Below are 16,804 nucleotides of genomic sequence, written 5' to 3'. Positions count from 1 at the left end.
ATAATCTATCTTTTCTAGCTTTTTCATTACAATAATTTTGCAGTAAAAACAAAAACAAAAACAATAATAATTTTGCAGTGATTTCACCCTGCCCACTTCTTTTGCCTGTATGAAATCATTTGATATGAATCCCTAGCACCCCAATTTTTATTTTTGATAGTACTCTTTAATAAAAGAGACCCAAGTTTACTTGAGAGTAGTAGGTCCACATCTTGGGGCAGGGAAAAATAAAAGGAGTCTGAACATCTTGTTGTTGCCAAAGAGCAAAAATGTTTTGAAAATGTATGGGTAAGGTGAAAATAAACCATCTTAAATTATAGGCTCTCACTGGCCAAGAGGCGAACTAGAATACCAAAAAGAACACAGTAATTCTGTGAAAAGTCAAGAGTCCATCACAGTACTCAAACTAAGTAAAATAAGGAATAGTAATAAGAAGGACTATATATGTATTGGTCTCTGTCCCCAGTTCCTGACACAAGGCCTCTAAATTCCTTATAAACTGGGGTGCTAGGATAGTCTTCAGTTCTAATATTAGTCCTGATCCCAGTTCTCAGCACAGAGCTCCTAAAACCACCATCATTTCCTAAGTGATAAGAGCACCAGAAGCATCTGTTGTTCTAATATTTGGTCTTTGACATTAGTACCTGACATAGACTATAGGAAACAAATTGAGGGCTGCTGGAAGGGAGCAGGTGGGGGAATGTGGTAACTGGGTGGCGACCATTGAGGAAGGCACAGGATGTAATGAGCACTGGGTGTTATATGCAACTGATGAACCACTGAATTCTACCCCAGAAACTAACAATACACTGTATGTTAACTTTTAAAAAAAATCACAGAACACCCTGCTGGTGTCACAGAGAATTGCTTGGTGTGGGAAAAAATTCCAACACTGGTGTCAGAAGTGTTGTTAAGTGTGTTAGCATGGATTAGAAGAATTAATATAATTAAAATGTCCATGCAACTCAAAGCAATCCACAGATTCAAGGGAATCCCTATCAAAATACCAACAGTATTTTTCACAGAACTAAAACAAATAATACTAAAATTTGTATGGAACCACAAAAGACCTCAAATAGCCAAAGCAATGTTGAGAAAGAAAAACAAAGCTGGAGATTATCATGTGTCCAGATTTCAAACCATACCACAAAACTATAATCATTAAAACAGTATGATACTGGCACAAAAACAGATACATAGACAATGGAAGCGAGTAGACAGCGCAGAAATAAGCCCATACTTGTATGGTCAATTAATCTACAACAAAAGAGGCAAGAATATATAATTGGGAAAACACAGCCTTTTCAATAAATGGTGTTAGGAAAGCTAGTCAGCTACCTGCAAAAGAATGAAACTAGACTACTTTCGTAAACCATATACCAAAATAAGCTCAAAATGGATTAAAAACCTAAAAGTAAGGCCTGAAACCATAAAATTCCTAAAAGAACACATAGGCAGTAAACTTTTGGACATTGGTCTTTAGCAGTGTTTTGTTTTGTTTTGTTTTGTTTTTTGATATGTCTCCTCAGGCAAAGACAACAAAAGCAAAAATAAAATTGGGACTACATCAAAGTAAAAAGTTTTTGCCCAGAGAAAGAAACTGTCAACAAAACAAAAAGGCAACCTACTAAATGGAAGAAGATACCTTCAGATCCTATATGTGATAAGGGGTTAATATCTAAAATATGTAAAAAGCCCATGAAACCCCAAAGAATCCGATTAAAAATGGGTAGAGGAATTGGATAGTCATTTTTCCAAAGAAGACATATAGATGATAAAAAAGACACATGAAAAATGCTGAACTTCACTAATCACCATGGAAATGCTAGTTACAACCCCAAGATATCACCTCACACCGATCAGAATGGCTAGTATCAAAAAGATAGGAAATAACATGTATTAGTGGGAGTGTGGAAAAAAGGGAACCCTCACGCACTGTTGGTGGGATTGTAAATTGGTACAGCCACTGTGGAAAACAATGTGGAGGTTCTTTTTTTTTTTTTTCAATGTGGAGTTTCTTGAAAAAAATTAAAAATAGTCATACCAAATGATCCAGCAGTTCTACTTCTGGGTATTTATCTGAAGAAAACGAAAACGCTAATTTGAAAAGATATATGCTCCTCCACGTTCACTGCAACATTATTTATAAATAGCCAACATATGGAAGCAACTTAAGTGTCTGTTAATGGATGAATGAAGATATGTTATACATATATACAGTGGAATATTATTCAGCCATAAAAAAGAATAGAATCTTGCCATTTGCAACAAGACAGATGGGCTTACAGGAAATTACACTAAGTGAAATAAGTCAGAGGAAGACAAATACCATATTATTTCATTTATAAGAAATGTAAAAAAAAAAACAAATGAGCAAACAAAGCAAAATAGAGACTCAGAAATAGAAAACAAACTGGTGGTTGCCAGAGGGAATGGGGATGGAAGGTTGGGCAAAATAGGTGAAGAGGATTAAGAGGTACAAAATTACAGTTACCAACTAAACAAGTCATGGGAATATAAAGTACAGCATAGGGAATATAGTCACTAATATTGTACTAACATGGTGACAGAGGGTAACCAGACTTATTTTGTGGTGATCGTGTTGTGATATACAGATCTGTCCAATCAGTATGTTATATACCTGAAGCTAACATAATATTGTGTGCCAACTATATGTCAATTTAAAAAAAGAAGTAGTGTGAGTGTGTTAAAGCATGAGAGGAAAGGAGAGACACATAGGAGGAGGAGTATGGTTTTCTTTATAGGTGTCGTCATGCAAAGGTAAAATGCTGTGATAATCAGCTCAAAGGATGTACTTGAGAATGTAAACACCCAGATACCTTCACAAGACTTGTGGATGTGAACTCCCTGACATCTCTTGAACGCGTCTCCTCTCCTCCACTCCTATAAGTGACTGCCTTGCTCAAGCTCTTAGCACTTCCAGCTGGATTACAGGAAAAGCCTCCCAAATGGTCTTTCTGCATCCAATCTTCACCACCCTGCCCCCTCATCCATTCTTCTGAATGCTGAGAAAACAATCTTTCTAAAATACATAGTATTTCCAGACTAAGGCCTATAAATGGAATCTCAGGGATCTGTCATTTTTCTTACAGTATATTTTCCCAATCTTTATTTTTATAATACAATATAAGCATAGAAATCTATATGGATGACCACCTTATAATCAGCATCATGATTAATATAAAACCCAGATACAATTAAGATTAAATTTGCTCCAAGTGAAGGCATGCAGTACAAGGGAAGATTTCACAATACTTCAGACTGAAGTAAAGTGGTTGTAGAATTAAGATATTACCTGGCCATCAGAGGTATAGGGGTGCAGACCTCAAAAGACTTGCATGGTAATAGAATGATAGTCACCCTGCAAGCTGAGTCACTGTTGTCCAGACCCTATCTCAGACACACCGACGTGCCACATTTATTAGCAATAAATGTAGTTGTGAATAGCAAATTGAAGTATTTGTGTTTTGTTTCCAGAAACAATTATGATGAGGTACTCATTAAATGCATATTTCTTTAATGCCATCCAGAACAATTAAAGAGAATAAGAACAGCTTTATTCAGTTATTGCCTCATTAAAACCAGCGTTCAAGAATTGGTTGGTCAAAGGTTTTGGCTTAAGTATGAGGTCTGGTTATCCTGAATTAGAGACAAAAGCTTTGAAATTTTCAATTCCACATTGTACATCAGAAGTTTTCTGCATCAGTGTAATTGAATTCAAAATACAGAATGCAATTAAATATAGAATGGGACATCAGGCCATATGTTTTTACTATTACCCAGCACTGAAAATTTAGTTTCAGCAAGACCAAAATTTCTATCACATTATACTAACTCTGATATACCACTTCTACATTTTGTTTATAGTTTATCTTAAAATTGGTTTCAGTTTTATAGTTGTATAAGGCTATTATAGTAAGGAGTTTTATAAGTCAGAATAACAAAAATAATTTAAGAAAATACCAAGATTCCTACAGAACAATTTCTCAAGCTTGAAAAATACAGCTCAGGGGATGCCTGGGTGGCTCAGTTAGCCTCCAACTCTTGATTTCAGTTCATATCATGATCTCAGGGTCGTGAAATCGAACCCCACATTGGGCTCTGTGCTGGGTGTAGAGTCTGCTTAAGATTCTCTCTCTCCTTCTCCCTCTGCCCTTCCATCACCCTCACCCCTCCCCCTGCCCCCTCTACACACACTCACTATAGCTCAGGTGCTCTCTCTGCCTTTCTAAAAAATAAAATAAAGTAGCTCAGGCCTTATCTCCCAGCACTCCTGCAGAAGGCCCTTTCTCCCATTTCCTTGCTTACTAACGACTACTGGTTCTTTAAAATTCTGCTCAAGAGCATGAGTTTTCCCTGCACCTCTCTACAACAATCCCTCTCTGACTGCCAGGGTGATCCGAGCATCCTTCTGTGTCCCCACACCATCCTTTGCATTCCTCCAGCAAATCACGCTCGAACACTGTGGTGATCTCTGATTTTACCTGCACATATTTCTCAATAGACCATATGCTTACTCCATCCTTCCAACAACCACAAGAGGTAAATGTTATCATTTCCCCATTTTACAGATGGGAAAGTGGAGATTCAGAGAGGAATAGTAATTTGTCTGAGGTCACAAGTTACTAATCAGTAGGACTAAGTTAACTCCAAGGCTTTTGATGTGGCTACTACGCAAGACCAAATAGATGTTTGTTTCTGAAAATCTGAATGGTTGAAAAGCAGAAAAAATACATAGGGAAATCTGTTAACTCACCTTAAGTTTTTCCTTGAGAATTCTACTCCTTTGTAGTTTTATCAGGTCGTTTCTTTCTAAAACAGCCTCCCGCTGACTTGAAATAGCCTGCTAGTTGGGGAAAAGAAATGAAAGCATGGTAAAGAGTTTAGGGTTATACGGTGATAAGATGCACAATATGGGGGGCATATCTTCATTTGGTGCAGACAAATGTGTATGTATTTGGGTTTTATATTAATCATGAAAAGTATTATTAAAAATAACTAGTTCATGCATATGTCTAAACTCATTAAGCTGTTACATTAAATGTGTAAAGTTTTTGTTATCACTTACATATCAATAAAACTTAAAAAAAAACTAGTCTGTACTTACATTTCCCACTTTTCTTTCCCTGAAATGAAAATTGTAACAATTACTTAACTCATTTGATGTGTCACGATAGTCTTTCAAATTTCCCTAAAAGCAGCATATATTGTGATGCCTTAATACCTTCACATAAGCTTTCCTTGGTACAAATGTCCTCTCTTCTGATCTGCCTGCAGTGTCCACTTGAAACAAGTGTCTTTATTTCTCAGTGTTTTGTTGGTGGTGATCTCACCCCCTGGCCCAGTCAAATTGCAGCCCTCTCTCTCTGGGTCCCCATAGCACTTTGATTATCCCTCTCTTAAAACCTTTAACCCTCTTCTAAGGCAGCAGTCTCAGTGACAAGGCACTATCCCCCTCTGAATCTGCAGGTCCTACCATGGTGTTCAACAAAGGTTTCATAAATTTGATTGAATTATGTTCATTTGCAGAGTTGGCACTTGAAGGGAGAGCTTGAGATACCACTCTGGGGTAGGAGGTGGGGTGAGGGAAACTGCAGGCAAAAACAGTGAAGCTGAAGTTCCAACCTAGCCCATGAAAGCAAGATGTTAGGGGGAAAGCCTTGGCCTATCTCCTTACCTGAGATGTTTTCTCTGCTTAGTGAATTCCTGGAGACACAGATTCAAATTTCAGTGGGTGTGGGGGAATGGTAGAGATGACAGGTGACCAGTAAAAATGCTCTTATTAGAGCAGAGAAGCATTAACATTATATCTGATAGCCATATGCCCCACAGACCCAGGACAGACCAGTTTATACTTGCTGTAAGGGTAAATAACACCCCTTTCCATTTTCAAAGGGTGCCAATAGAGAAGGTAAGTTATAACTCTCTTGGTTACAGAGGTACAGAGATCCACATGGATATCGGCATATTTTAACATTTATTAAACTCTAAAATGCTTACCTTCCATTAAAATTTTGCCAGAATATGACTCTGTAAGAATGCTGTTACTGTTGGCCAAAGTTCTGAAACACTGAGAACCTTGCTCCAAATGAGTTTAAAATCTGAAACAGAATCTGACACTTCAAAGCTGCGCCAGACAGTATTACAGAGTGCCTACTAGCTGTGGGGCATTTACATGTCCCATATCTGCGGGAGATGGGGCAGGACCATCACACCACACAACTCCAGGAGGTGCTCTTTGCATCTCATATACATGAGTGCCCCCATGCCCAGAGCTGCACAGGGAACAGCCTATTGGGTATTGAACAGCTACTCCAAAAGAAGGGCCACAATGTTCAGATTCCCAAGGCAATCTATCCAAGGGTCTTGATGTCCTAGGAAGTCACCCAGATTTTTCTTTCATCCCCAACCATTACTTCCTTAGGTCTATAATGCCCGGGGGTCCAAGCACTGTTGTTACGGTGGTCGGAACCCACAGAAGAGCCCATAGGCCTACAAGCCCAGCTTGGTACCTTAGATATTCCGGCAGGTGGAGTTTGTCAGTCTTGGTGACCACCAGAGCAATGTCCCTGCAGAAGCCCCTTTGGCAGGCTTTGATGCTCTCATTCAGAAGGTCTTCATGGGCTCTTCCTCCAGAAATTCTTTCAATGTCACTGATGACCCAGATCACTGAGCATTTATCAATGGTCTGTGAAACATAACCACAATAGGTTTAAGAACATAAGTGGCATCTCAACTGTAGAGGACATGATCCCGTAATGTATCATTTATGTCCTCTATGCACTGCCCTATCTCTCTTCCAGTCCCACCTCTCATCTCTCCCACTGCACTCTCCATGTGCTAGCCAGACTGAGCTTCCTGAAGTTTCTCAGATGTAACTTACTCTTTTATCTCTCAGGCCCTTTGCACTGGCCACAACCTCTGCTTGACCTCCATTTGCCCTTTGAGACTCTGCTAACGGCCACGTGATGACAGATTGGCCACCCCTCCTCTGCATTCTACAGCACCTAAATTTACCTGCCATTGCACCTTTCAGAGTTACTGAATAGGGTTGGCTTTCTACACCACCCCAACCCCACTCTTAGATCGTGAGGTATTTGATGGGCTGCACTTTTAAGCTTGGAATACATATCACGTTAGACACAGTGCTTGGCCCATACTAGAGGTTTCACAGATATCTGTGGCATTAGTGATTGGTAGAATTAAAGAAATCAGACCTCCAGCCCCAGATCCATCACTGGCTTGCTTTACTTCAGTTGTCTTCTAGGGAAAATTATTGTTTTTCCAGAAGAGGTTCTGGTCATTCATCAATCCCAAAGTTATCACCAGAGGGCATCGTTTTGATGTTTGACTGCCCCTGCATATTTAGCACACTGCCACCATGTGGGGGCACGGAGCCAGAAACTTTATGATCCCAGTTGTGAAGGTCAATGAACATGAAATTACAATTTATTATTAAAGTCATAAATACTGGGGCACCTGGGTGGCTTAGTCAGATAAGTGTCTGCCTTCTGCTCAGGTCATGATCTCAGGGTCCTGGGATTGAGCCCCTTATCAAGCTCCTTGCTCAGTGGGGAGTCTGCTTCTTTCTCTTCTTCTACCCCTCCTCCTGCTCATGTGCTATATGCTCTTTCTCAAATAAATAAACATCTTTAAAAAATCATAAGTATTGCTCTATTCGATATGCAACTTTTATGTGAGAAGTAATCACATGTTGCCTTGTGACATTTCTCTTACTGTACTGTTTCACTTGTCACCTTTTCCATATAAAGAAAAAGCTGGTCCAGCTCAGGGACTGAGTTTATTTGAGGTTCCTCAGGACAGCACTTTGCACACAGAGGTGTAACAAGTTTGTGACTTGATAATTAAGTCATTATTTTGCCTTATGCCAATAGTTATTAACTCAGGGCAATTCTGTACCCTAGAGGACATTTGGTGATCTCTGGAGATATTTTTAATTGTTATGACTTGGGTTAAGCACTAGTGGGTAGAGGTCAGGGATGCTAAACATCCTTTGATGCCAGGTCAGCACCTCCATAATAAAGATTTATCTGGCTGAAAATGCCAAAGGTGCTGAGGCTGAGAAATCTTGGATTTCAAGCATATTTTTAGCAGTGGAGCCTTTGTCAAATGAAATCTTAGGAAAACCTCCTTCCTATGTGGATGAACTCACATTTAGGCAGGAGAATAAAAACAACTGCTCCCTCCCACTTCCCAAACTATAATAATCTATTTAGGGAAGCTTCTAGCTATTCAGTCAGGTTGTGGAAGATCACAGGATACCAGGCTGCAAGCTCCACAATGGCAGGGCCTCTTTTACTTTTGTATTCCCCTGGTCCTGGGAAATTGCACGTGCTTAATAAATGTTTATTAACATGAGAAGAGGAGTACACATTTCAGGCCCTATACAAAGCTCTGACTGCCAGGGTTTGGTCAAGTTCGAGTCGCAGAAGACACAAAAAAGCTTATTTAGAGCAATTGAACTTATGAGCAGGTGGGGTGACAGGGATGCCATTCCCCTCCCCTGATGCGAAAGGGCCTCAGAGAGCTCAGGTGACATATGCCTAAAATGTCACAACTTCAAGGTGGCAGACAGAGACACATGAATTCATAGTAGTCTTAGCTTAGGGAAGGCAAGGCTGGCAGCTAGAGAGATGGGGGAAGGGGGCATTGTGCTATGTTCTCCCTAAAAAGAGGGGAGTCTTTAGTCACTTCTTGTGAGAGAATATCCCAAAACCACAGGAATGCAGGGGAGCTGAGGCCAAGCGGAGCAGGCTGGGAACCATCCCTTCACTGTAGCCCGACCTCCTCAGAGCGGGTGTTCTGAGCCAGATCTGCTGGCTCCTCTGTTCTGAGTGGCCTTTGATAGGCTGCCCAGCATATCATAACTGGCAGCAACCATAGCTCCATCCAGGGAGAGAGGCTGGCTGCCTCCCTAATCTGTTGCTCTTGGGGCCTAGCATGGAACTAGCCAGGGCTGGGGATTCCACTCCAAGAGCTGAGACCCTGCAGAAACCAGGGCCTTCATGTCAGGACCTGAGCAGTTTACCAAGGGGAAGGACTCTGGGACTGCCTTTATCTTAAAACACTGAGGGGGTCCTATGGGGAGACATGGAGCCAGCCGGGAAGGAACCTGCTTTCTCATTCAAATTCTGCCATTCAGTGGCTGTGTGGTTTTAGGCAAATTATTTTCCCTCTCTGAGCCTTAACTTCTTCATCTGTAAAATCAGAGCATAGACTGATTATTTGTAGGCTGGCATCCTGATCTTGTCAACCTGATCTTGGCTGCAAACTGGTCACAAAGCTCCCCTGGTCCACAGTCATTCATTTAGCACAAATCCACAGAATTTAAAGCTTGCATATAGCAGAGAATAGATGGTTCTCTGATAGATCATTTTATAGTGCTGGACTGATTGTGACTTACAGATCCCAGCCCTCCCTCCCAGTCCCCTTCCAGCTCCAGTCCTATGCCTTGTGCTCCTGAGCTCCTCTGCCTAAAGACACCCTTTCTCTTCCTATCACATGCCCCAGCCTCTCTTGTCTTCCAAGCTTCCCCAGGAAGGGTAGCATTCAAGCCCAACCCCCAAATTTTCTGGGCTTGCCTTCTGTGCCTCTCTTGTCTAAACCCCACACCTCTTCCCTCCAGCCACCCAGGAAGACTCATCCTTCCCCCAACACTTGGCTCCTTCATTCCTCTGGGTCTTTGCTGCTCTCTGGCCTAGAACAGCGCTCAGTGGTCCCATTCTCAACAGTCTACTGTGGTGACAGCTAAGCCCAAGGAACCTCTCTGAAGCTTCCTTCACATTGCAAAAAGAACTCATCCCTTGGTGCTCTCATTTTTAAGTAATGTGGTTTGTTAACTAATGGAACTAATTGGTTCCTTTCTGGACTATAAGACTGCCGAGAGCAAGTCTTTGTCTTCGTCTATCCAAAACCTAACACAAAATTGAGTAGGCGCTCAGTGGATGTCTGCTGAAGGAATGAGGTTGCTTGTTGAAAGTAATTTCTATTTTTGTGTTCATAGCACCTTGGACTTCTCTTATATCACCTTTTGTCAGGGAGTTAGTCATCTGTAGATTTCTTCTCTCTTGTTAGACTCTAAGCCCCTTGCAGGAAGGCTCTGCTTCTCATTCAACACTTCTATTTTGCTTTCAGCTTTTTAGTTATAAAGGTAATACATGTTCATCCAAAATATGCAAACAATTCACAAATGTATGTAGTAAAGAGTGGTAGTAAATGCAGAAACTCTTGTCTACAGTTGGGTGGGTATCCTGCTAAAAGGCAAGATTCTACTTCTGCTATTCATTTACAAACATTACACACACATACACACATGCACCTTTCTTAACATTAAAGGTAATGCTCTGCATCTTTTAATTTAGCTTTGTTCCAACATATAGGGTTACAATAGGATTTAAGATCAGAGAGGCTCTCCAGCCATCCTGCCTGGGTTAAAATCCCCAGGGTGATGATGGGCAATTTACTTTACTGAGGTTAGTACCTAGCACAAAGTAAATGCTCGGTAAATGTCTGCTATTATTGGCCATAATCACTGCATTCTCAGTGCTAAATTTATTGTCTTGCATATTATATGTGTTTGTGAATGAAAAGCAAATGAACAAAGAGATAAATTTTTTTTTGAGATAAATTCTTAAAGATATTTCGGTCTTTCATCATTAGGTACAGATTTAGCTACTGCAACGCGTAGCTCTCTGACTGTAGACATATCTGGGGTGCCTGGTCAGCTCCAACTTCTTTGCCAGAAAGTGAAACCCTACCCAAGATTTTGGCTGAAAGGGTAGACATTCAACCACCACCTCTAGCCACAGCTGATTGTACTGGATACCTAAACCAGAGAGGGTTAATCATTAGCTGGGCAGTAAGTGATCCCATTTTCCTTCTTAGGAATCTGAACTAAAGCACATAGAGACTAGAATCAGACAGTTGTAGGCATATGAACCACAATGTAATTTAGAGATAGGGCTAGGGGAGCACCTGGGTGGCTCAGTGGTTGAGCATCTGCCTTCTGCTTAGGGCATGGTCCCGAGGTCCTGGGATGGAGTCCCAATTTAGGCTCACTGCAGGGAGCCTACTTCTCCCTCTGCCTATGTCTCTGCCTTTCTGTGTCTCTCATGAATAAGTAGATAAAATCTTAAAAAAAAAAAAAAAAGAGACAGGGCTAGGGTGGTCATTGTCCACAACATGGATCCTAAGGGCTAAGCAGAGGAAGCTAAGAAAAAGAAGGACCCCACAGAGAAATGCACAAAGAAACAGCCACAAAAGCCAGGCAGAGGACGAGAGAGAAAATGGCAGCTTCTATCCTGATAGGTGGCCTTGAGGCCTGGCTGTCACAGGAGACCCTTGGATACTCTTTTGATTAACCCCTTCTTGCTCGAGATTGGTTTAGTAGGTCTCTGTTCTTTACAACTAAACACCTTAGCAGCCTCCTGGTTCCTTGGAGCTCGGCTCTGGGTCTCAGCTTCTCCACTTTGTACCCAGAACAGAAAATTCTTTGTTGCTTTAGAAAGGGTGGGGGAGTTGAAGGAAGAGGAAACAAAGTCACATGAAAGAGAATCACCTTTTTCCACATCTCATCTCTCTTGCTGTTGAAGTCGCCTGTGCCTGGAATGTCCACCAGCACAACCCCTTCTGGAATCAGCTCTGATCTGGGCAAAGTCACTTCCACATGTTTGATCAAGGGCCAGATCTGTGTCTCAGTTGGTTCTCCAGCCAAATCTCTCCTCTGAGTCCGGATGTAGGGGTCCAGCTTGACAGATAGCTCCTCTGCCTGAGCAAGAAGGACAAAATCACACACACCAGACATTCTCCTGGTTCTCTGTCCTGGATCAGCTGTGATTTAGGCTCAGCGAAGGTATGCTGAGTAATGGTAAGAAACAGCACTGGGCAATGGGCACTGGGACGCCTGTGATCCAGTCTGCAAGGGCCCACACTCTGAGAGCCAGAAAGGACCCTGGAGATCAGAAAGTGCAAGCTCCTTATGTACAGATGAAAAAACCAGAGCCAGTTAGAATGGAGCTTCAGCAAAGTTATAGTTTCACTGGATAATGATTTCATCCTCTAAATTCCATTTAAATTCTAAAATTAATGCTATTAATATGCAATTGTCTACATTTTGGAGAGAGAGCATTTTTCCCATGTGGCTAATGCAAATATTTGGATTACCAGAAAGCCTTGACTATAGAAAATTGATAGTGATGTGGTGACCATATTTTCCAAATTGAAAATTGGTCTGAAATTGATCTTTAAAATGGTTTCTAAAATTTCTCTTCCAAATACAAAAATATCTTGATGTGTAGGCATTTCCAGCATGTTTTAATGATGGTAGGGATGGGGAATTTTTCTCAGCCCATTGTTCCTAGCTAAACATATCTTCAGACAATGACACATTCATGCCAGCAACTATGTGTGGCAGCAAATCTCTACTGGGATACTACTTCAGGGGACAGAAGATCTTGGATGTATGGTGGTCATTTAAAAAAATGTATTTATTTATTGTAGAGAGAGAGAGAGAGCACTGGTGGTGAGGGACAGGGGAGAAGGGCAGAGGGAGAGGGAAAGAGAATCTCCAGCAGACTCCCTGCTGACCATGGGGATGGATCCCATGACCCTGGGATCATGACCTGAGACAAAATCAAGAGTCAGACACTTAACCAACTGAGCCATCCAGGTGCCCCATGGTGGTCATTGTTAATAAATATTTTTAGAATGGTCCTGAAAAAAAAAAAAAAAAAGATAAGAACAGAAATTCTTGACAGAGTTGAGATTACATAAGGGATTTGTTGCAATCTGGGTAGGGAGTCATAGAATTCATTAATTCTAATAAAATAATAAGAAATTGTGAAAGAAAACATGATAAAAGTTCTTTAAGATATTTAATTTAAAAATAGAGCAGATACTGGGGTGCCTGGATGGTGCAGTCAGTTGAGTGTCCAACTCTTGGTTTCGGCTCAGGTCATGACCTCATGGTTGTGACATTGAACCCTGTGTCTGGCTCCCTGCTCAGTGCAGAATCTGTTTGGGATTCTCTCTCCTCCTGCCCCTCCCACTCATGCTCTCTCTCTCTTTCTCTTCTGAAATAAATAAATAAATAAATAAAGCAGATTCACTAAGGAGAATATGACAGAAAACACATGGGCTTGAAAAGTCCCTTTGTATAAGAAGGTGTCTCAATCTAATAAATAAACTGACTCCAGACAAATCATTCTGGAAGCAAACTCGGCTTCCCTCATTCCAGTCTAGAATCCAGGAATCAAATTTTGAATCTGTGCCCTCACTCACTGAGATGTAATTATGTTTCAATGAGTATTTCAACTCCTAGTTTCATGGGGTAAATTTGTATCATTGGGAAGGAATATATTTCTAAATACAGAGTAGTAAAGAAATGGGCACTATACTGATACCTTGGTATAACTTATTTGGTGTAAGCTGTGTGTGCCCAAATAAAGTAACCAGTTTTATAATCACTGAGTTTCTTTGGACATGCTCAGTCTATGTCTTAGACATTAGGAATATAACTATTTTTAATAGTAATACTCATTTAAATATAAGGAGCTAAGTGCCTTGAAAGATTTCATTTATTTGACCTCTAAGTGTGCCTGGTCCAGTATTTAAATTTTTTTGAGAGAATGTAATATATTTAATCTGAACTATAACACAAAAAGTCTAAGGAAACTTAATTAATTATATAAGTAAGCATTCGCTATTTAAGGAACACTCACTATGTTAACCTTAGAAGATAACTGAACATTAAAACCTAGAACAAGTGTAAGTAATTGTTCTTATTTCATACAAAAAAATGCCAGATTTATAAATAGGATAAGAATATTTAAACATGAATTTTAAGAGACAAGAAACACTAAGTTTTAAATGTATAATTTTAATAAGTTACATGTTAGTTCTACAAGTATTTTAATTTAAAATGAAATTTTAATTTAATAAAGTGAATATTGATTATAAAAATGAGGAGAGTGTTATTCTACTTGCTGCATATCCAATATCCATCCTGTCTTCACCAATGCTAGCAGAATAGTGACTGTTTGTTTGGGCAGTAGATTGAGATTGGTCTCAGCCAATCATAACACATTTATTTCTTGCTTTAGATTCCCTTTCAGCTAGGAAAGGCCATGTGACTGAACCAGAGTCCAGTTCTGTATGAGGAAATCTATCCAGAAGTTTGTTGGGGGTGTTTTTGAGAAAGCTTTTACTTTCCCAGGAAAGGGGAGATATGGCTAGTGCCAACTTTTTATCCATCTCTTTCTTCCATGAAGCCTGAAATCTAGCATTTCAGTAGCAATCTTATGAGTATGAGGCAACAAGTACAGTGGAGGGCCAAGGGAATCCAGGAGGTGTTGATCTTGACATTGTTAAGCCACAAACCCAACTATTTCCAGACTTCTTATGTGAGAAAATGAATAAATCCCTATTCATTTAAGACATCAACTGGGTGGTTTTGTTTTTAAACATTTGTAGCCCAAAGCATCCTTAATTAATCCTCAAATAACTGTAAATAGCCTTCCCTATTCGCAAAAGATCCCCCAGTCAGACACTAAAATTTCTGATTTGACAGCCATAAATAATACAAAAGAACTTGGTCAGGGATACTTCTGATTTGGGTATCAACTCATTTCCAATAAAAACACTGTGCCTTGAGCAAATCTCTTAAATGGATTCAATTATTATATTTGTGACTCATGATACTATGCAGGAAAAAAATCTCGAAGCTACCTCTTCTGCCTTGAGGGTGATGATTCTGGAGGTGGGAATCTTTCCTTTGGGCTTTGCCCTTAGTAACTCTTCATAGCTCTTTCTTTCTGCTCCATTTCCATAAAACATTTGTAGCTTCCAGATGGCTTCCTCCACAGCATCGTCCCTGTCCCAAGTGTCCACCTCTTCACCCAGGTCCTCTGTCCTGTGCAGGAGTTTAGTCAAATTCTTCAGCTCTTCCTTCCACTCCTGCCAAGAGAGTAGGGCCAAGCCCCTCATGACACAGATTCAGAAAAAAAAAAAAAACAAGGACAAAGGGAGGAGTCCATTGTTATTGTGGAGATGGGTAGGGACTGCATAGGCAGGAACTCAAAAATCACCTAATCCAGCAAGGGATCATCTAATCCAAACCCCTTGTTTTGTTAGTGAGGAAATAGAGACCCAAAAAGGGAAATGTCTTGCCCAAAGTCCCCTAACAACAGTGACGGGATGCAGGCTAGAATCCCCAGCTCGCTCTACAGAACTTTTTCATTCCATACCATGTTTTTTTTTTCCTTTCAACAAAGTCATAAACTATATTTACAATTTAATCTCTGAGAGAGAGGGAGAGGGAAAGAAAGGAAAGAAGAGAGGGAAGGAGGAGAGAAAGGAGGGAGGAAAACAGAGAGAGGAATGAGGAAGGAAGGAAGCAAGCAAGGAAGGAGACACTTACCTGGTCAGAGAGAAGGTGGATTTTGGCCTCATACTGCTCACAGCAGCCCGAGCTCACTTGTACAATACATGACGTACATATACTTTCTCCAGATACTGGTAGAAACATTGCTTGCTGGATGATGGCATTGATCAGGGAGCTCTTCCCAGCCCCTGTGCTTCCAAATAATCCAATGTAGATTGGGTCCAATGATGGTTTTTCAATCAAGGCCAGAAGCCTGTTTCTGAATTGATTTTTAAATGCATGTTGTCATGGTCATCAAAGTGCAGTGGGAAGAATATCAAAATAGAACATGGAGGAACTTAGTTTCAATCCTAGGCAAGTCATATATCTTTTTGAATCTCTGCTACTTTCTTGATCAGATGGGGAATATTAGTCCCTGTTTCCTGCAGAGAGTTGTCATGAGGATCAAAGGAGATTACACAAAAATACTTGGTAACGATAATTTTATACAAACTCTATAATGCCTATATAGATGTGAAGTGTCTTTGTTTGTGTTCTATGGAAACTATGTAGTCTTGATCCTAGAAATAAATTTTAGGCAGAAGTAAAGTATTACTGGGAGCAACACAGAGTCTTACCAGGGTGGAGATTCAGTCCTGACTAATCAAGTGCTTCAGGTCAACTCAGCCCAGCATTTGAGGGTACCAGCTAGAGTTTCACACCGCCTGGCTTGGATTCAAGCCCTTTCGCTTACCAACAGTGTGACTTTGGTCAATGTCTTGGCCTCTCTAAGCCACAATTTCAATAAAATTGGGGTGATAATACTTTTTACTTTATACGGGTATTGGGACAATTAAATTTGATATATGTACAGTATTTAGCAGGTTACCTAACAAGAGTGGCAACCCAATGAATGGCAACTATCAGTATAAATAATAATATCCCATAGCCACATAATTTTTCAGCCTTCTTTGCTTGGTTTCTAACTGAAAATTCCCTTTCATTGTTGGAGAAAAGCATCTACCTAAGGAAAGAATGGATAGGAGGTTTGATGGGTAGCTGATATCAGACTCACATGAGATACTTGACTCCATTAGGAATGCTGTCATCAAGGAAGACAGACTGAATAAGTTTCTGATAAGTGTTGCTCAAAACCCTTCTGGTCCGTGACTCCAATTTTTCATCTGGAATCAATAGGGATGTATTACCTGGGATGTACCTGACAGGGATCAAGTACTAGGTCTCCAAAAGAGGAATATGCTCAATGTTGCAGAGAAAGAGAAATGAAATGAAAAGCCAATTAAATATGATAGCAAGTTATCAGACACTAGAGATAATAGCTCATGGGAGATAGCAATTATTGAGTATGAGAACCTCCCAAGGAGCTAGTCTGCTCTGAAAATC

The 16,804-nt window shown here is 40.4% G+C and overlaps 1 protein-coding gene across 7 annotated transcripts in view; it reads right to left on the bottom strand.

The window, feature by feature from the left end:
* NUGGC (nuclear GTPase, germinal center associated) overlaps window positions 1–16,804 on the bottom strand; it is a 54,467-nt gene that overhangs the window by 20,234 nt on the left and 17,429 nt on the right. For 5 of the 7 annotated variants that reach the window (XR_005378624.1, XM_038573726.1, XM_038573729.1 and 2 more), the window contains 7 exons: window positions 16,476–16,584; window positions 15,458–15,680; window positions 14,767–14,994; window positions 11,600–11,809; window positions 6,534–6,709; window positions 5,129–5,147; window positions 4,778–4,867 (listed from right to left, as the gene is read on the bottom strand). Coding sequence is in view for 6 of the 7 variants with exons in the window: in XM_038573726.1 (XP_038429654.1) it covers window positions 4,778–4,867; window positions 5,129–5,147; window positions 6,534–6,709; window positions 11,600–11,809; window positions 14,767–14,994; window positions 15,458–15,680; window positions 16,476–16,584 (1,055 nt within the window). In the remaining variant the exon portion in view is untranslated. Of the gene's footprint in view, window positions 1–4,777; window positions 4,868–5,128; window positions 5,148–6,533; window positions 6,710–11,599; window positions 11,810–14,766; window positions 14,995–15,457; window positions 15,844–16,475; window positions 16,585–16,804 lie in introns of all 7 variants that reach the window. The other 2 variants (XM_038573730.1, XM_038573728.1) reach the window with 2 other exon arrangements.

This window comes from Canis lupus, chromosome 25, assembly GCF_011100685.1.
Source record: "Canis lupus familiaris isolate Mischka breed German Shepherd chromosome 25, alternate assembly UU_Cfam_GSD_1.0, whole genome shotgun sequence".
Lineage (NCBI taxonomy): Eukaryota > Metazoa > Chordata > Mammalia > Carnivora > Canidae > Canis > Canis lupus.
Note: the sequence above shows the minus strand (reverse complement) of the source record. Positions and strands in the feature narration are given on the sequence as shown.